Source organism: Perna viridis, chromosome 15, assembly GCF_037379345.1.
Source record: "Perna viridis isolate PV_CMFRI_1.1 ecotype Kerala chromosome 15, ASM3737934v1, whole genome shotgun sequence".
In the NCBI taxonomy this organism is placed as follows: Eukaryota; Metazoa; Mollusca; class Bivalvia; order Mytilida; family Mytilidae; genus Perna; species Perna viridis.
The window spans coordinates 23,764,121-23,785,823 of NC_142459.1; the positions used below are offsets into that span (position 1 = coordinate 23,764,121).

Below are 21,703 nucleotides of genomic sequence, written 5' to 3' on the forward strand. Positions count from 1 at the left end.
GATTGTACAGGGATGTGAAATTATGACTTACCTAATTTATAAAGTAATACTTCCAAAATTTCAAAACATAGAATGGTAAAAACAAAGGCTTGTTCCCATTTCGCCTTAATAAGATTTGGAGTGGACTAAGGCGAAATGGGAACTCGAATAAACATGTAATTAAATGCTACTTGTGTTTTTATAGCAATTAAATATATAATTTATATACATATCAATCCCAGAATGGCATGTGGCTATATTACTTTGCATTTATAGTCAAGATGGGTAGAACCAAATCCAGCATGCCGGAAATCAGGGTTCCACTTTAGGGGCTGCATTTCCGACATAAAGATTTAAGATTGTAATTGATTATTTCAATATAGGGGTTTGATCCAGAGAGAAAGTGGTCGTGGGCATCCCTGAAGTCTTATTTGATACCGGATAGGTTCCCATCTTTCAAAAAATTCTGCCTTGGGTCCACTCCTGGCACATGTTGTATATTTATTTTATGCGCCCCAGTTAACGGTCGATAAATGGCCTGTATATTGATGCCGAATAAACAATTTGGCCTGCATACGTACGTACCTGTGATCAGGTAGTTCAAATTGTTGTGATTTGAAATCTATGGATTTCAGCTGACTTACGGGGGCATAATAAAATTAATAGGGACGGAAAATTTAAAATAGAGGCATGAACATTGGGGGGATCAAGACTCCATGCAATTGTTTTCAATTAAATATGAGAAAATAATTTGAAACATCAAAAAAATATTTTTCTAATATTAAAAAAAATATATTTTCTAATATACATATATTAAGATTTTTGAATGTTAGTACAGGGATGTTAGCAATTCAGTATTTTTTTAATATTAGCTATAATTTATTTTTAGATATTAGAAGTTTTAAGTTCTAAAAATAGAAATATAAGAATTGATTTTAATTTCTAATGTAAGAATTTAATTTGATTTCTTATATTATTTTTAGTAAGAAATTAAGTTTTATAATAGAAAATGGATTTTAAACATTAAAATATGGGTTTTAATGTTAAAAAGACAGCTGCATTTTTAGTATAAGAAAATGTTGAATTTTTAGTATTAGAAAGGAATTTCTCACATAAATTTCTGATAATAAAAAAATCGTCAAAAACTGAATCCTTAAGTAATATTTTAAACTTGAAGAAAAGATTTCTATCAATAAAAATGAACTTCTTAAATGAAAAAAAAAAAATTTACATTAATATTTAAATTATAATATTACAAAATAATCCATGTTAATTATTAAAAGAACGATTCTTTGTCCTCTACCTTTGAGAGGGGGTGGAGGTAAAAAATTAGCTCTAAAAATCCGATTTTTGGGGCGGGGCTTACAATAGTTTAAAATGACTTCCGTTTAAGCTTGAATCTCATTTGGCACATCTTTTTAGCATTCTGAATAGTTAAAAGTTTCATTTAGCCCGTGTGTATTGTTATATAGACCCATTTCGATGATTACACCACTTTTATCGGTACTCAATCGCTCAATCGCCAAGATTAAGAGTAATAGAGGAAAAATAGTATTGACTGTTATGAAGCGCTAGGATAGTCATTCAGGCTTCAGATAGTCCGAATTTCTTCTAACCTACAATGTAACGCTCCTATTGAAATGTTGGGTTGAGACCAGAATGGTGTGCTCTCCATACAGGTGGTATTTCTGCAGTAATGCGGAGTGACACCATATGCTGGGTTTACCATGTAAAATGAATGTGGTATCAGCATACTCCGGAATCCTACCAGATAGAACACAATTGTTAGAAGCACATGAAGTACTATACTCTGCAGTACCAACAAAATCCAACTTTTTGTATTACACATCATTCTGACCCCAACCCGACAGATCAATATCTGTATCAAATCCCCGAAATTAGGATTAAAGACAATACGTCATCTATATAGCGGAAACTGAGATTGAAGGATCTAGCCTAACGATATTCTTTCTTTTTGATCAAATCAGCTATAAAGACAGCCTCATAAGAGTGAAAAAATAGATCAGCAAGTAAAGGAGCACAATTTGTTCCCATTGGAACGCCGACTGTTTGTTGAAAAACACGTCCACCACACTGGACAAATAAATATGTTGTCGATTAAAAATTCCAGCATTTTGTAAACATCTTCCTCTGTATATTTGGAAGATAATTTGGAATTATTTCTTACAAAGTATGAGGAATCTCTACCAAGAACTATATATTTGTAACTAGGTGTACCATCTTTTTTGGAAAAACAACGATGTATCATGTTTTTAAGTCGGGATTTTAACTGAGTATTGGGAATAGAAGTATACAGTGTTGAAAAATCATAGGTTTTAATGCTATTATATTCAGATAATAGTCTTGAACTCATTGTCTCCAAAAGACCTTTCGAATTTTTCAGGATCCACATTGAATTAATACCACTACGGGAGTAACAAGTGTTGTGGTAGGACTGCAGACCCTCTTTGACAGTTGTGAGTATAGAAGTTAAAAGTTTTGAAAGAGGTTTGGTGTTACATTTTGCAGATCCAGCTATGAAACGTTGTTTGTATGGATTCTTGTGAAGTTTAGGAATCCAGTACATAGACGGTAAATCACAATCATCGTCCTTGGTAGAAAGACCGAAAGAGGATAGCACAGATTTATGGTTTTCCATATCTCTCCTTTGGAGAGAGTGGTAGCAGTATAGGTCTTATCGCTGCTATTATTTTCTACGTCTACCTCTGATAATAAATATTGGATATAAAACGTTTTGCAGACAAAAAACAATGTTGTTTTGGGCATTGTCTGCTGGTACGACAACATATTTGTCATGTATATTAGAAAATGTTTTTGCTACATCGGTGTCTTTGAAAACTGATGTAGCCTTGGCACTCATTGACCTACTTAAAACTTTCATTCGTTTCAAAATTAAGGACCTCACGGCCTTTAAGCAGGATCACGTGGGCTTTATAACTGCTGTGACAGAAAGGAATAATTTCAAATAAACATCAGACCACTTCTAAAACACAGGATTTCTTAAACAAATTATTACATGTGAAAATCAACAGACATCTTAAAATGGTATTAAATTTATAGGCAGATAGCTTAATTTTCAATAAACAAAGGTGTTGGTCATAATTTGTAAATATTGTAATAACAGACAGACACACACACACAAACAAGAAATAACCAATGAAGCAACAAAAGTTAACGAGCTCCATTAAGAACTGGAAACATGGACCAGGTGCACCTCTAGGATAAACATTCTCTTCTTTCCTAGAAACACCCGCCGAGTTGTTCATTAAAATTCAATTCACGGGTAGACAAAAGAGGAAAGAAAACTAAGACACAGTGAAAAAATTCGTCTCATGGTGTAGATGGATATATACACCGTCACGACCCATAAGTTCATGATTACGACCATAAAACGTCTGTAGTGATAACTTCAATCTTGTTGCAACATATAACCCAAAATCTTAATTATGAGAGGTGTAGCACAGAACGAAAGTCTGTGTTTTTACGGATAACTCTGGAATAACGTATGAGTGATATATAAGAAAATTCCAAAAGCAGGAGCTAAAGGGATATTGCCAGATATGAAAGGAAAGTTGACAACACGGTACGAAAAGTCATCGCATTTGGCTGATTCAGGTGTACTTGAAACTCATTTATAAGTTCTCTACTGACTGCTGTATATTATACAGTATAAAGAAGCATGTGATTTTATTGCCGAATAAATGAGATGGAATTGGAATAGAAAGTCTTCAGAAAAATACATGTAGTGGAAATCAGTTCATCAAATATTTAGTTTTTGATGCTTTTCACGAAAAAGATGTGAAGAAATGCTAACTAGTTCCCTATAAAATCACACGCATTTGTACCTGTACATGTACATTTCTCTGTATTTATTTCATTAAAATTTTGTAATTTGAAAATGCAGGTTTACTTTGCACTTCATGACTTATACAGGTATATCAATCAAATCATTTTATTTCATAAACATATGAAATAATGGACAAATTAAAGCTACCCACAGTATCATATATATTCCAATCGAAATTTTTACCTTCAACTTGAGAATTATATCTTCTAATTGGAAAGTATACTTCCCATTGGAAATAAAAAATTCCGTCGGGAAAAACTATTTTCCTATTGGAAAAAAAATTCTTCAATTGAATTTATTTTCTCCAATTGGATGAAATGGGAATTTTTTCTCCTATGGGAAGAAATTTTTCCAATGGGAGCACTCATTCTCCAATGGGAAATTGTGAATTTCCAATGGGAAAACTGGTTTTCCAATTGGAAAGTCGATATTCCAATTTGAAATGAAGTTTTCCTATTGTAATAAATTTTCCCATTTTTTTCATTTTTTCAAAACTTAAAGAATATGTTTACTATCTTCACAATGAAATTATTATATTTGTTTTTCCAATTTAATTCCGCACAGATTGGTGTATAATATAATATGTTAACTCTAAAAATGGCGATTTGGGGATTTGCAAAAAATAGAATTGCAATTTTAAATTAGAAAGAATTATGTATAGAACAATTCCAGTAACATATGTTTTATTCTTATGTAGGGTTGGAAGCATGGTCGACATGTGGAATGGTCTCTCGGGCAATAGACCACACAGTTGACATGTTACTAAGGATACGGGAAGAGAGAAGCAATCTGTCATCCATACCACTTGTAGGTTAGTAAATCAAAGTACTCAGACACCATGTCAATTAAGCTTTAAATACCACTTTAGTCTCTGCAGATCCATACACGGGGTGGTTGTTTTTTTTTTGAGACAAAATCAATTATCTAAGGTTTAAAGAAATTACCAAGGTTCATTCGGAATACTTATTATTTTTGAACAAAGAAACCTGCAATATTTCACCTTATTTACGTAATGGAAAGTTTTGATTTAACCATAGTGGTACTAGTACTAACTACACTTAAATCGGGTTTATTGATTGAATGCAAATATCATGACAACCGTCATGGTTCCATGAGTCACAGATGCCATCTTCACCCCTTTAAGAATGAAGTCTTACTTCATATAAGTTGGTTCGTCATTTCTAAACCATTCAAACAAATCTCAAGTTATAATTTACCTTGTGTAATTAGGAAGTTTTAGCTGACAAAATGTAAGGGGTTGGCATATGTATGTGGCGGAAGTGAGCAGAACGTACTCCCATCCTCGGAAACCCGGGCGTGAAGCCGTCTCCAACATAACCACCCCTGTGTCATGTGGCAGTTCCCTTTCTTTTCGGAAAATTTGAATTGGACACACTTGTTGCCTCTGTATACTTTTTTTAATATGATTTATGTTTACACAATACTCAATAATGAAAACATTTTATCCCTTGCAACATAAGCAATACAATATTTATTCAGTGTTAAATTAACTAATTTTATTATCGTTAAACAATCCTAGTTTCGGGAATATGATACATCGCATCTGCCCTCAAAGAACTTGAGATAAAGGATAATATAGACATGTGAAGTCAGCCTCATATCTTGACCTACACCTAGAGATCGATGGTAAAGAAAAACTATTGACCAAAATTGACTATTGACTATTAACGACGAACGTGATGACTTTTCATTCAGAATTGTCAACTTTAATTTCATCTGTGGCAACATCCATACAGCACCTGCGTATGGAGTTTTCATATCTCATCTTATACGTTATGCCAGAGCTTGCCGTAACTACGCAGACTTTTTGTTTCGCGTTAGACTTATTATTTTTACCTTTTTTCCACCTACTCCATGCATGCTTTCATCCTGTGGTAGTGTCTAAGTGCCTGATATTTTATAAAACATAGTATTTGGCTGTTAGTTTTGGAAAGGCACCTCTGATTTGTACTAAAACTCAGTAATATCTTTTTCATTATGTTACCATGGGTACTGGATTTTATAAGAATAATCACTAAATTACTTATAAATGACGAACCTCCACACACCAAGGATTTAGAAAATATGCACTTTTTTATGACAAAACACTAGAAATTTCTGTGTGGACTGCCTCAAAACAGCTTTATTTCAACAAAATGAGACCAAATTTTCAGAAATGACCTAACTGTATTGTACTACCTAACCTTTTATGAGCAATGCAAAAGCAGAGAAGCAGAGTACGCTTACTCTACCGGTGCTCCAGGTCCATGCTCTCATTTTTAGTGGAGTCCGAGTTGCTCTTTTTTTTTGTTACTTTGCACCAGTTAATAAAGTTCAGATAGATTACGGGCCCATGGAAACTATGCGACGATAGTATCCCCAGGATTTTCCCGACGCCAACAGGCTGGGTACATGGATTATTTTTAACGGTTTTCATTCAATATTTTTGTAAACTACATAAAAGACTTATTTCTTATTCACCAGTCTTAAGCTTCTTACCGTGAATGTATTTTAATGATATATCTATCTTCATTTATACAGAGAGTTATTACGCACATATGATTAATATTGAATCAACATTGTTGGATTTTATAACGGTTTAAAGGACTTTTGTGCACCCAACAGAAGTACCCGAATAATAACTATTTTTATTTTTGTCCGGTATAACAACGCATACTCCTCTTAATATTTTATCTCGTGGAGGTGGTACTACATGTAACATAAAAAATGACTACTTCTCTGATGAGGCATTACCGATATCAAGACGTGGACTACTTATATGATGAGCTGATACCGATATCAAGAGATGGAATACTTCCGGTGAAGCTGATATCGACATCAAGACGTTGTCTACTCGTCTGAGAGCCTGATAACGATATCATAAAGGTCACTCTTATCTTATCTTAGGAGCTAATACCGATATCAAGACGTGGATCACTTCTCTGGGGAGCTGATACCGATATCAAGACGTGAACTGCTTATCCGAGGAGCTGATACCGATATCAAGACGTGAACTGCTTATCCGAGTAGCTGATACCGATATCAAGACGTGAACTGCTTATCTGAAAAGCTGATACTGATATTAAGACGTGGACTTCTCGTTTTAGATGCTGATGACGTTACAAAGACTTGGACTACTTCAATGGGGAGCTCATGTTATCAAGGCGTGGACTCCTACTATGAAGAGGTGATAAAGATATCAAGATTTTGACTACTTATTTTATTTAGGAGCTGATACCGGAATCGAAACGTGGACTACTTCTCTTAGGAGCTGATACCGGTGTCAAGACGTGGACTACTTATCTGAGGAACTGATACCGATATCAAGACATGGACAAATATTCGGAGGAACTGATACCACTTAAATAGTGACTAGTTTTCTTAACAGATGACACCGTTATCACTATCAAGTCGTCGACTATTTCTCTCAGGAGTGATTACGTCATCAAGACATGGACTTCTTCGTTTAGGAGCTGATTCTGTTAATATGTTAATTACTCCTCTATACAGTGCACGATATGTGTGATTGAACAGACGTTTTCGCTCTAATGCACGATATATATGCAGGGACGGATCCAGGATTTGAGTTTGTGGGAGAGGAGGGGGGCGTTAATTGAATTAAATGCAGTGCAAAGCAAGGTAAAAGCAAGGCAAAAGCAAGGCAAAAGATATTATGGGGTGAAACTTGTGGTGATTTTTTTTCTTTCCGAATTAGGGGGGGAGTCGGGGAGTACGCCCGGCACGCCAGTCCTTGGATCCGCGCCTGATATGACGTAAAAGTAAAACCAATCATGTAAGATAAATTATAACGCAAAACCATTTAATTACTTTCTGACTCAATATCTTGGGTTTCTTTCACTGTATTGCAATGAACCTCCACAAAATTTATTTATTAATTATCTTCTTATTTATATTGTCGGTTCATTTAAAATATTCCAAAATATATACAAAACTAATTTAAACGTTGTATATAATACAAACTATAAAGATTTTTTGTCATAAAAGGAATTCAGAATAGCTATCATTAATAACGCTGGTTTCCCCTTGAAAGAAGACACCAAATTAAACAAACATTCGACAAAATCATTATAATTCCGAAACTAAAAACCCGCAAATCATGGATTTAAATCCTTACTCAAATATTATAGATTTTTTTTTCAAACGGATTTAAAGGTTTGTTCAACACAATATATATATGATACATGTACATCGTATATAATAGTTTAACCAAGATAAAACACTAGTAAAATGGACATTTTCTTTAAAAAAATCAAAATTCTGAAGTACTGATTCAATGAAGGCCTTCATAATTTGTTCTGTTCACGTTTCAAATTATAAAAAAATGGATTGTATAATATTAAATAGGGAAAGTAATATTTAAACCCACATTACGAAGGATTGGGGTATACATTTTTACCCTTGTCCGTTTTTCCGTAACACTTTTTTTCCGTCACAGTTTTCTTAGCAACTACTCATCACAGCGGCTTGAAATCTTAACACATTCTTCCTGTAGGTACATGTATCCCATTTTGTGATATTAATCTTCGAAAACAAATAATAAAAAAATATCGGCAACAACGTCCTGTTTAGCGAGAACTTTGTTTATTTTTTTATCTTATATCTTGAAAGTTGAAATTTTCGTTGCACTTTTATCAGCAACTACTCATCACAGCGGCTTGAAATTGTGTAGGTATGTCATATGGTAGGATATATTTTCAGAAAAAAATCGACATTTTCCTGTCTATCAAATTAACTTTGTTAATTTTTACTTTATATTTTGAAAGTTAAAATTTTTGTCGAATTTTTCTCGGCAACTAATCATCACAGCGGCTTGAAGTTTGACATATTTTTCCTGTAGTTATGCTATATAGTGGTATTAATTTTTTGGAAAAAATAGACAATAACTTTCCGTTTACCGAGGACTGTTTTTGTCTTTTAACTATATATTTTTGCAAGTTTTAATTCTCAGCAACTAATCGTCTGAGCCACTTAACATTTTAAAACATTCTTTCTATATGTATGCCATATGGTGGAATCTATTTTCGTAAAAAAAACTTCCTGTTTATCGAGGACTTTGTTTATTTTCCTTACATCATGGTTTTAAGCGGGGTATCAGTAGTGAGCCATTGCTCTCAGATTTCTTGTTGAAGTTTTTATTTGTTGGGCACAAAGCTTTTCTAAAAGATAGTATATAAAATGTAGTCATGACAACTATACATGATAAAAGGGAGAGAGATTACCCATGATTTTTTTTTCAACTTTCCGGACACATAAATTTCATGATATCAATTTAAAAAACATACCTGTTTAATCAATATCTCATGTTTCTGCTATCATGTTGTTGAACCAAATATTTTTGCATGTATGTCTAAAAAGCCTTAAATTAGAGTTTACCTAAGTCGTATAAGTGCATTGTAGGCTTTGGTAGCTTAACCACTGTCGAATCCTGTCAAAGCATGTAACTTTGTCATTTTTTCTGCTGTCTAATTACAATAAATATGAATTATATGACCATACAACCAGACAAAGCTGACCAGCAAGTAGTAGGCCATATTCTGAGTTCATTCCGATTACCCAAAGACTGCATGGGTTCTCTCACCTCTACAAAATACAGTTACTAACATAATACCGATAAGGAGCAGTTCTGAGAGACTCAAAAAAGGGTATTAAAATAACTCATGTCCTTCAGTACTTTTGGACTCCATATACTAGTTCGATGGCTTATTCAGTGAATTAGCAAGGCCATTCTAATTAAATACAATGCTGTGAAATATTCCAAATAAATATAAACTGAGACTTTTGGTGAATAAAATCTTTATTATCTGAACTTTGACAAGTACTAATGTGTTACACAGTTATGAACAGGTATTGTTAATTGTTATGACTGTGTATATGTATATAACGGAAACATATAAAAATAGGAATATTGAGAGCTAATTATAATTTCTTATCTATTCATCATAAGCTCTCTCTGCGCAAAGAAGACGTTACAATTACACGTATTGTACATATAATTCAATGCGTTTTCTGTAATTACAATATTTTACAAATCAACTCTCACTGACTGAAATGATACGTCTGATTCAAATTATTGCATATGATTTAAGAAAGAATGATGACTTTAGGGGATGCTTTTGTGAAATTACCCACCTTTTAAATTTAGTAAAACTGTTTCCCGAATGGCGTCCCATTCAGATTCAGCAATTTTTCTTCTAATGTCACATGAGAAATTAATACGCATGGGACGACTGTACATGTTCGAATGTCGTCATGTGATCAAACAGTCTGAAGAAACAAGTCATCAAATAGTGCAAATTTATTACACGGACTTCTAAAGGAAATGAAAAATTTCTCTTGTTCGGATAAACTATGAAATTTATGTTTTTTTCTAATTGTTTCCGTTTCACTCTTCTCATTGACTATCGTCTGTGCGTAAAAACGTGATCGCGGATGCTTGTGAGTGCTACAGAAAAATGTGATATCTACTCGACGACGAAGATTTCATGTGATGCCTAAGTCAATTTCAGCTCCTGTCGTGGCTCCATTGACAACAGTTGTTTTCTCCGCGAGTAACAATCAATCAGCAGTTTTGTTCCCTATAGTATCGAAAAATCTATCAATACGTTCAGCCAAAGTGTAAGCAAAATCGCCAATAAGAGTGTAGTTTATAAAAGGGCAATATCTTTTAAGTGCATTCTACTAAGAGTGCTGTATAATGATAGCGTATCAGTTCTAGCTAATAACTTTAACTCTGACGCAGAAAAATTGTCAATAGTTGAAAGATAATATGAAAAAAAAAATAAAACTCATTTAAAAAAAGATGAAATGTATAGAGAAGTGTTATCAAAATACATTTGTTGTATGGTCAAAAGGCCTAGGGAGCAGTAATTTTATTACCCCGATCATCGATGTACCCACTATTACCTGAGGCAACGTCGAAGGTACATGTAATATAGTTGGTATCGAGAGGTAGCTAGAAATACTGTGAGCAAGTTCGCAAAAAGAAACCCCCCGCTTCAAATGGACTTAAAAGGAAAACGCTTGTTGGATTATCTTCTTTTGGCATCATCCAACAGTAATGTATTTCTTCATGCACACTCTTTGAGACGTTCACGTTTCCCATTTTAGTGTTCGTGCATCATTTATCGTGCGTTTACAAATCGTTTTGCGTTCGTTTAAACGCACGCAAGGAGCGTACATTTAAACGCACGATAGAAGTGTTCGTTTAAACGCACGCGGAGAGCGTTCGTTAAACACACGATAGGAGCGTTCGTTTAAACGTACGATACGAGCGTTCGTTTAGTTTTGTACTTTGATTAGTTCATTGATTTGACTGTTATTTTTATATTTTTTGCTATTTTTAATTTATATAATTTCATTAATTTTAATTTCTGTTTTTTTCTGTCTTCATTATATGTCAATATTATTATTTTTCGTCGTTCGTCTATCGTGCGTTTATCATGCGTTTGGTGAGCGTTTAGCGTGCGTTTGGGTATCGTGCGTGCGGGAAACCTTAACGTCTCAAAGAGTATGTATGATACCCAACTTTCCTATAAAATTGAATCAAATTCCCTTGCGCAGTCTAGGAGGAATTGCACTTACCATGTAAAACCCTTAATTAAGATTATCTCCCTTTGGAGTCCTCCGTAAGTAACTATATTCCTTCATGACCATATACATATGATACCCCACATTCCTATAAAATTACATCGAAATACCTAGAGCGGTCTAGGAGGAGTTGCGCTTACGAGGTTTTAACATGTAAAACGCTTAATTTAGATTATCCCTCTTTGGAGTCCTCTTGCTAAAATATTTCCTTATGCACATCTGCATATGATACCCAACCTTCCTATAAAACATGACAACAATCCCTTGAGTGGCTTAGGAGGAGTTGCGCTTAAAAGAAACGTGGACATACGGACGGATGGACAGACCGGATGATTCCTATATACCTCCAAACTTTGTCTGCGGAGGTCTAATATTAAATTTACTGTCTTCTTCATGCTTTCTTATACTGAACCACACTAATGTTTTCTCAATCCAGAAGCGAATTGCGCGACTGTTATCTGATAATTTGTTTAACGACGTTCAAGGATAAACCCCGAGACCATCCGAACTTTGATAAGCCAAATAAATGAGAATCAGGAAAAATCATCAAAAATGAGTACAGCACTATGTACCCAATCAATAGTAACATAAAACATTTGACATAGTCTACGTGCACCGTATTTTTACAAACTTACATGTAATAGCCCTGTCTGTAAACAAATATGAATTTTGATTGATTGGTTGAATATGGTTTAACACCCTATAGTAGATGTTACATGCATTTCAGGACGAATATGATTGACCAATCGAAAAAAAAAAACTAGCATGATTAAAAAGGTTAAGGCTAAAATTTAAACTTTGTTTTTGATCAGGTCTTATTGGTCCGGAGTACAGCAGTGAGGCTCAGAGAGTTTCTTACATGCTAAGTACACAAAGGTCAGAAGATAAAGTGCTACAGGTCGGATTCTCCACAACTGCTGCGTCACTTAGTGATTCCAGTATATACAGTAACTTTGTTAGAGTTGTTCCGAGTGACGCTGTCCAAAGTAAGGTAAGCGTAAAGTAAAATACACAGCCAAATATTTTTCACGAGAAATTCATATTAATCGAGCTTCACCTGAAATTTACGTGAACTTCACGTTAAATTAACATGATTTTCACGTGAAATTCACTTCACATTAATTACATGTGAACAATTCACGTGAATTTCACGTGAAAGCTCCATTCACCCAAATTTCACGTGAACTTTGTCACAAAATTATTTGCTCAGTTCGGTAGAGAATCATGTGAAATTCGTGTGAAAATCATGTGAAATAATTTTACCTGTGTACCTGTATGATGCAACGCCGTCCAAAATAAAGTTTTAGTAAGGTTTGACGAGATCAATAATGCACCACTAATTTATGTGTTTAGGACATTGTTAAAAATGCAGAAGTTCATATAATATAAAGAAAAAAATTTAGAGAAATTTTCGAATGTTCGTGTAAGAATGAACTAAACATCTACATGTAACTGTTTTTACTACTTTTTTTTTAAAGATTACTCATCCCGACCGTGCTTCAGTGTTGTTTACTGCTGTTAAAAACGTAAAAAAATTATAAATTTGTTCAAAATCTATTCTTGATGACTTTGGTAAGTCATTATTTTATTCGGGTATGAACTTTTTGCATATTAATTTGATATAATCTGCTATTGTGATGTTATAATGTGCTAACACACACCAATTAAAATATTCAAGAAAGTCATTCCTTGAATGTATGCCAAAAGAATCCCAGCTCCTTGACGATGTTGATCTTGAAGGACGATGGAACTAATTTATCAAAATGTTTCTTACTAAATACAAAAAAATATCACTCATATTTAATATTCTGCAAATTCCAATATGCTGTAAATGTATCAATAGCGGCATTAGAATAATATACAAATGTAGATATAGGAACAGATATGGTGAAACGCAACAAATGCACCATCGTATAACCTTATAAAAATAGTAAATACTTAAAGAGGTCATCATAGAGTCTTCAATGAGTGTAAACACACTTTTAAGTAAGCTCAGAATGGCCCCGACAACAAAAGTAATAAAATCCAGAACGATGTCACTCCTTCAAAATAGACAAAACATCAAATAACAACACGAAGACACAATATTGACCAACATTGTCAAACATTTTTGTCGCAATTATCTTGGCTCCAAATGCAGATAGATTCATATCAAATTTGGTGTGTGGCTTCTTATAGATTGTTCATTATATAGAATGATAGAGAAACTTTGGCTCCTAATAGATGGATTGATTTCAAATTTGGTATGTGGCTTCTTAAAGATTGTTCATTATATAGAATGATAGAGAAACTTTGGCTCCTAATAGATGGATTGATTTCAAATTTGGTATGTGGCTTCTTATAGATTGTTCATTATATAGAATGATAGAGAAACTTTGGCTCCTAATAGATGGATTGATTTCAAATTTGGTATGTGGCTTCTTATAGATTGTTCATTATATAGAATGATAGAGAAACTTTGGCTCCTAATAGATGGATTGATTTCAAATTTGGTATGTGGCGTCTTATAGATTGTTCATTATATAGAATGATAGAGAAACTTTGGCTCCTAATAGATGGATTGATTTCAAATTTGGTATGTGGCTTCAGTATGATAGGGTATTTGTTGTAAATGATTTCGGTTGCTCTCCGGTATCAACTTCTTGTACGAGTAGAGGGAGTATGTCACTATGCTTAGCACACCAATGCGTGCAGCTTCATGTTCATCTTAGTTACCTATTTTCATAAATTTTTATGCATTACATGTAATCGCTGGAAATATTTGGCTTTAGACGAACTGTTTTTCGGGAACGATTAAAGGTTTAAGATAGAATAAAGACCGGCAATCAGTAAATGATTAACGGGGTACTATCTACATGTACTAGTACATGTAGTTTCCTATAGCCTACAATACAAACAATTTTGACTTTTTTCAGTAATTTCTAAATAAAAGTAGAACTAAAAAAATATGTTGTAGTACTTTCATTGAAACAAAAAACCAACCACCATGGCATCAGGGGATGACAAAAAAACAACCACCATGGCATTAGGGGATGACAAAAAACCAACCACCATGGCATTATGGGATGACAAAAAAAAACAACCACCATGGCATTAGGGGATTACAAAAACCAACCACCATGGCATTAGGGGATGATAAAAAACCAACCACCATGGCATTAGAGGGGCGTAGTTAGGCCTGTTTTATTTGTACGCAAAATTACGGCGAGGGTTCTTGGGGGGGGGAATGTCGCTCAAGGCCCCTAGTGAGTTATTACATAAAACCTTTATTTCATTTTTAAAATGTGTGTTTTTATTTTTGTTACTTTTTCCGAAAGTAAGCAACTGCGTATTTGCGTATAGGCAGCTACGCCCCTGCATTAGGGGATGACTTTTTAACCCATATTTGAAAGCTAGAATGCATTGGATGAATTCACTTCAACACTTGCAAAATTGGGAAAAAGTCAAACTTTGTCAACACATCATTTACTTTTTTTACTTTGTATAGTTGCGATCACTTCTAACCTCTCTTCGATTCTGTCAAAATTCCCTGTCAAAGAACAGTTCTAAACTGTCAGAAACCGTTCTGACCCGCGACACGTACACCTTGTCAGGATCTGTCAGGGCTTTGGATAAGCTCTGCCATAATCTGTCATGGGTCGTGTCACTCTCCTGTCACTAACTGTTCTAGGTAGAACTGTGACGTGGATTAGAAGAGTTCCGGGCGGATCCTGACAGATTCTGACAGTCACTAAATAGTAAATACTTCTCTGAATGAATTACACATAGTACATGTACGTGATACAGAAAAAAAGGAGTATCACCGGAATCCCGATTCGCACGACAGGAAGGAAGCCTTGCTATGTTTGTATTATTTCGTTGCGAAACGACCCGGATTCGTGAGCGACGAATATGTTGTAAAATGAACCACGATCGAATGATTTTGAGATAATGATCACGACGAACTCTAAATAATTGAAAATTCAATGTAAATTTTGAAATCAAGATAATTTTTCTAATCGAATTTGCTACATGTAATTTAGATTTAGTCTCACAGTTTCTTGGTCACGACCCATGGCAGTTTCTCTCAGGATCTGTCGGGGAATAGGACAAAATGTGTCCGGACCCAGGACAGCCTCTGACAGGATCTGTCAGAATTTCTCTTCTATCTGCTGTCGTAGAACAGTTTTCCTGATAGATTCTGACAGAATTAAAGAGAGGTTAGAAGTGATTGCAACGGTATGTGTTATTGTGGTTATTTTATGTTTGTTGTGTGTGTCCGTTTTCCATGTCTGGTCTTTGTTCTTGGATTACATTCTTTTGATTTCTGCTAGAACCTTGGTTCCCTTAATTACTCTTACCAACTAGTGCAGTTAAAGATAAATTTTCTTTCATCTGAACAAAATACATTATTAGTCATCTTTGTGCAGGAAAAATACTACTTACATGTAAGAGTAACCAAGGGAACACAGATTCGAACATAAGTCAAAGAATGTAATCCAATGATAAAGACCAGACACGGAAAACAGACACACACAACAAAGAACATGAAATATCCAAAATAACACTCACAAAGAAACAAAAGAAATTGAGCAAACTAGGACTCCAACAAAAAATTGAAGCATGTACCAGTTGCACTAGTAGTACAAGCGTCCTTCTTTGCTTGTTCTCGAAACACCCGCCTAGTTGCTCATAAAATGTCAAAGAGGATTGTGAATCTTGTTCTTAAAACTCCTTGATCCATCCAAGTTCTTACATGAACATGTATGCCTCTGTGGATATATTGGATATTCTTCACTATTTATAATTCAGAAGTAGTGTATTAACATGCACGAGTCTTCACATTTTACAACAGGTGATGGTTGCTTTGATGGAAGAATTACAGTGGAATTATGTGGCTATCATCTATGACGATGATGTATACGGCACAGAGGGAAAAGAAGGGTTGACGGCACAAGCCGCCGCTCACTCGATATGTATATCAAAGAACGTCTCTCTCCCTACCGGAGTACTAAGCTTGATAAGTCTGCAACAGATATTAACTGGTGTTATAACCAATGCAGAGAGTCCAATTAGTGGCATTGTTGTTTTCGCTAGTAGCTCTCACGTCAATTCAATTCTTTCAGCTGCTACCAGTCTTAAACAAACCTATAACGATCCTTTATCATTCATTTTGTCGGAAGGAGTCGGTCTCTCAGATACCTATTTTAAAAGAAATGATGGCGAGCTTTATTCTTCTGCTCAAGGGGTGTATGTTGTAAACCCACCCCGTTTGTATGTAAATGAATTTGAAAGTCACTGGAAAAGCACGTTTCAAAATGTGTCCGCCGTTGTCGAAGAGTCTCGAACTAATATCTGGTTACGGAATGTTTACAAACATTATTCTGATTGTTTGCCATCGTATGACGCAAAATCTCCCGGATGTCCAAACCTTGATGTATCACAGCTGACGGCAGTAAGTGAAACGTCCAGCTGGACCAGTTATGCTATGAAGGCTGCCTATGTTATTGCAAAATATTTAAAGAAAACACGTGACAACTTATGTCCTGGTGAACATACCGGTATTTGCAATGATTTGAGAACAAAATTACACGCAGAAAAAAATGCAATACTGACTAGTTTAAGAAACGACTTTTCGCCGGTCGACTTCAGGCAAAATTTTCCATTTATCCCAGTTGCGTTAGAAAATGTGTCTATTACATTCAATGGATCGAACGATGTACAACATTGGGAAGGGTTTCCTGATTACGAGGTCTACCAGTACAGAAAATGTATCAACGATCGTTTAACGTTTTGTTTTGAAAAGGTGAGTCTGAACATTACTATGATTTGTTTTAATTATGAAAGCATAATAACACACTATCCAAAAATACCCACCCCCGTAAAGAAAGTTTCAGAAACACACAACTGCCAAAATCTGGCACAACAGTGTTGATCGTAATGTTTTCTTACCTTTAAAGAATACGACCCATTGGCATAATCTTTAGCAAGAAATTACGACCCATTGGCATAATCTTTAGCAAGAAATTACGACCTATTTGCATCATTTTGCAGACAAAATACGACTAAATCATATAATTATTTAGAAAAAGTTTTCAAGCAACGCGCGAATTCAAAGTGAAAGTAGCCTTTAAATTGATTTAAAATTAAAATATGCATCTCAAAAACCAAGAAAAAAAAAGAGTTATTTACAGTATCTAATTCCGGTATATACATTTCCACAGGAATCGAGCCCAAGTTTTCTAAAAAGCAAAAATCGCATTCATAAAGGATAAAACGCACGTTCTTTTTCCTTATATATTACATGCACGTGTACGCTGAAACTATAATGACCTCGACATTATTGTCTTTGAATAATTGTCCTAAAACCGAGTATCGCATATGTGGCTAACGATAGACGTTCGGTCAAACCGATATATATATATCAGACAGGCCCACAGAAATGGGTCAGGGAATTGAATTCAAAGTGAAAGTAGCCTTTAAATTGATTTAAAATTAAAATATGCATCTCAAAAACCAAGAAAAAAAAATAAAAAGAGTTATTTACAGTATCTAATTCCGGTATGCTGAATTATTTTAAGAAAAAAATGGATAATCGATTACCTATCCTATCTCACCCCTTTCTGTCATCGTTCACTTTCAATGCCTAAACAAAAGCAAGAACGGTGTATTAGTGCGATGCTCGGCGGTAGACTGCGCCTAACTCGTATTATACCATTGCCTTACAGCTTGGCTCTTACCACGACGCCAAGATTTCCATAGACAAGACTGTCCTACGGGAGTATCATACGGACGCAAACGGAGCTGCTTGGCCCAACATTAATTACGCCCAGTGCAGAAATGGACGACGCTGTAGTTCGTGTATAAATCGTGACAGAGTAGAAGAGGTTTATTTCCAGGATGGAGATCTTATTGTCGGTGGAATTGTTCCTGTGTTTGATGCCGGTACCGACAGCCCCGTGTCTTGTGGAGCCATTCGGAAGAAGAATGGTAACGAGATCGTTCATGCGTTTGAATATGCCGTACTTAACAGGAATACACCTAAATATGATAAAATATTTCCGGGAAAGAAAATAGGCTATCTAATACTCAACAGCTGTGATCAGCCGACATTGATAAAACAAAAACTACTACAACTTTTACATAAAGATGGTAATATCGTTATAAATGGCAAAACAATAAACCTTAAAGAGAAACTGATTGGCTTCGTCGGACCATACTCCAGTGGTTTGAGTGTAGCTACAGCTGGTATATTTTCAGAGTTCGGATACGTGCAAGTCGCATATGCGTCAACTGCTAATGGTTTAAGTGATAGAGAAAAATATCCTTACTACGCGAGAGTAACAACTCCAGATAAAAACCAAGCTCGGGCGATGATTGAAATAATTAAACATGATATTTACGGTAGTTCTAGTTACATTCAAATTGTCTATAGCAAGGGAACATACGGGGAAGCTGGAAGAGATGAAATCAGAACTGTGGCGGAAGCGGAAGGAATCTGTATCATACAGGAAGTAGAAGTTGACGACGGAAGTAACTTCAACGAGGTCCTAACGAAACTTCGCAATCGTCCATCGGCGAAAATAATCATTTTATTTGTTCGGTCTCACCATGTGGAACCCATTACATCATCTTTAAACCAAAATATGAATGCTGGAGAATTCATGTTTGTTGGGTCAGAAGCTTGGGGATACAGACCCGATTCTTTTACCGATAAACAAAAACTCGTAGGATCCATTATTCTTTCCCTCCAGTTGCGCGAGAATAAAGACTTCACTAATTATTTACATGGTATCACCACAGAAACGCAATCCGATAATCCATGGCTTCAAGATTTCATCTCTGCCAAATATAATTGTCACAATGCCCGAAGTTTCGATAAAACCACATCCAAGGCCTGTGATCCTGATATGCGACTTGCAAATAACGATACCTATACACAAGAAATCTGGACACCGTTCGCTCTGAACGCCATGTTTGTTCTTCTCGGTGGATGTAATGATGCTTTTATAAATCTTTGTGGTTCTAATTCCCACACAATATGTCAACAATACTTACGTAACCCCAGTACTGTTAAAGATAAAGTTTTGAAGCATAAAATAGATCTTGGTGATGGCAACAGCACCCTGGTTTTCGATGATAACGGCGATGGTAATGTGGGCTATACAATCTACAACCTTCAGCGGAATCAGGATGAGACCGATAAAATCGAATATCGACAGGTAAATATAAAAGTTCATTTTATCCGCGGGACTATGAACCGTTTCCAAATTGATTTGTAGTACATCAATGTCTATATATATGTAAAGTAAGGTATGCTATTAAACATTGTACGATCGTCAGAAACCCACGGTTGATTGTGCTTTATACCTAAATGGAGTGAGTACGAAGTGTAGTCAGCCGTGGGTTTATCGAAGTGCGATACGAAGCGTAGTCAGTCATGGGTTTATAGCAGTTAGATACGAAGCGTAGTCATTCATGGGTTTATCGAAGTGAGATACGAAGCGAAGCCAGTCATGGGTTTCCGACGATGGACTGAAAATCGGAGAAGCTTATCATTTCCTTTATAATGTAAAAATTTCAGTCAGCGTAAAATGCGACGGACTTCAATGTGTTGAACTAGATATGAGCCAATTAAAGTGTTGCAGCGAATTTTATTACGCAACTTTCATCGCATTGCACTAAACTACATGTACATGTAGTTTACGTATCTGAAAAAAGAAAACAACAAATAACTAAAATTTGTACTATGTTATTATCAAATTCTCCCACAGGTTGGTAGATTTTCTCTAGATAACCAGGGATTTGTGGTGGAACAGACCATTGTGAAACCGGAGGGGATCAATTTACCATCAGTATGTCCCAATGAAAAAACTTGCCCTGAATGTCATAAAGCAGGGCCTAGTTTCACTTCATGTACTGCAGGGTAATAGTTCGTATTTTTATTTCGTAATCCATTGAATCAATACAATTGTATATCCATGAATTAATAAGAATACGAAGCTGGAATTTAAAATTAGTGTGTTGTCTTTCGGCGTTTTAAAACAGAAGAGGAAATACACTTATACACTATACCTCCACACATTTATTATTTTTGCCTTCAAAGGTGTAAATTACATACACACGCGTTTTAGGTCCACTCGCACTACATTTTCATTAACATAAATTCTCCCTTAGTGTAAATATGTGAAATGATTCATGTGATTTATAAAAATAGAGCGCAGTCATTTGAAAAAAGTTTGTAGTTTCGGTATATTCATTTGGTCCAGCAAAGATACATGAAATACAAAAACTTGCAATAAAATAAACGTTTTGACAAGTAAAATGTGTCTGGTAAAGATAATAATACGATCGTTATTGATTCAGTGCTTCGGTACTTTGGTATCATTATTGTCTGTTTTTCAGTGCACAATCATCAACAGACAGTAACACCCCCCTCATTCTCGGGGTTATCATCGGTGTTATGGCTATAGCTCTAGCTATTGTTTTTATTATAGCCGTGATTCTTTATCGGAAATTAAAAGGTACATGTATATCCATGAATTAATAAGAATACGAAGCTGGAATTTAAAATTAGTGTGTTGTCTTTCGGCGTTTTAAAACAGAAGAGGAAATACACTTATAATATCATGTAAATGTATCAATCTTTTTTTTTATTATTTTCTTTCAAGATCAAGAATTTAATATCCATTTATGTACAAGTTGTATTTGGTAATTTTCCAAGTAAATTGCTGGTTTTACATTTTTGAAATTGACAAACATTCTTATAACTCTTCTTTTACCCTTCCTTGAAAAGCAGGAGATATTTTATAGTGATCATACTGTCCGTCTGGTCATCTCCAGTTCTAATCATCAACTCAAAGGACGCTTACCCTACCGGTGCATCTGGTCCATGATCCCAGTTTTTTGTGGAGTCCGAGTTGCTCCTTTACTTTTTGTCTTTTCGTTGTGTTATTTCGGTTACATGTATTTCATGTTCTTTGTTGTTTGTGTTTATTCTCCCTGGTTAAATGTCCTTGGATTGTATTTTTTTTACCACCGTTCGAATCCTTGTTCTTGATTTCCCTACCTTCAAACCGCGAAATAGAATTCGATGAAACTTTCACACCTTCTTTATCACACTATTTTATTATTTTTTTCTGTATTTCTGTATGATTCATGTATATGGTATGCAGGGAGGGGAGCGGGGGCATTACCAAGTGTTCTTTATTCAGTTTTTTTCTAGTAATGTATTTAACCCCTATACTGAGTCTAAAGAATTAAAAATGA

At 35.0% G+C, this 21,703-nt stretch overlaps 1 protein-coding gene across 11 annotated transcripts in view; it reads left to right on the forward strand.

Annotated features, from left to right (window-relative positions):
* The window catches only part of LOC148597541 (uncharacterized), a 39,402-nt gene that overhangs the window by 9,771 nt on the left and 7,928 nt on the right, over window positions 1-21,703 (forward strand). For 9 of the 11 annotated variants that reach the window (XM_088563406.1, XM_088563412.1, XM_088563405.1 and 6 more), the window contains 6 exons: window positions 4,545-4,658; window positions 12,268-12,446; window positions 16,290-17,240; window positions 18,163-19,656; window positions 20,209-20,360; window positions 20,840-20,958. In XM_088563406.1, coding sequence (XP_088419532.1) covers window positions 4,545-4,658; window positions 12,268-12,446; window positions 16,290-17,240; window positions 18,163-19,656; window positions 20,209-20,360; window positions 20,840-20,958 — 3,009 coding nt within the window. Of the gene's footprint in view, window positions 1-4,544; window positions 4,659-12,267; window positions 12,447-16,289; window positions 17,241-18,162; window positions 19,657-20,208; window positions 20,367-20,839; window positions 20,959-21,703 lie in introns of those variants that run through there. The other 2 variants (XM_088563415.1, XM_088563416.1) reach the window with 2 other exon arrangements.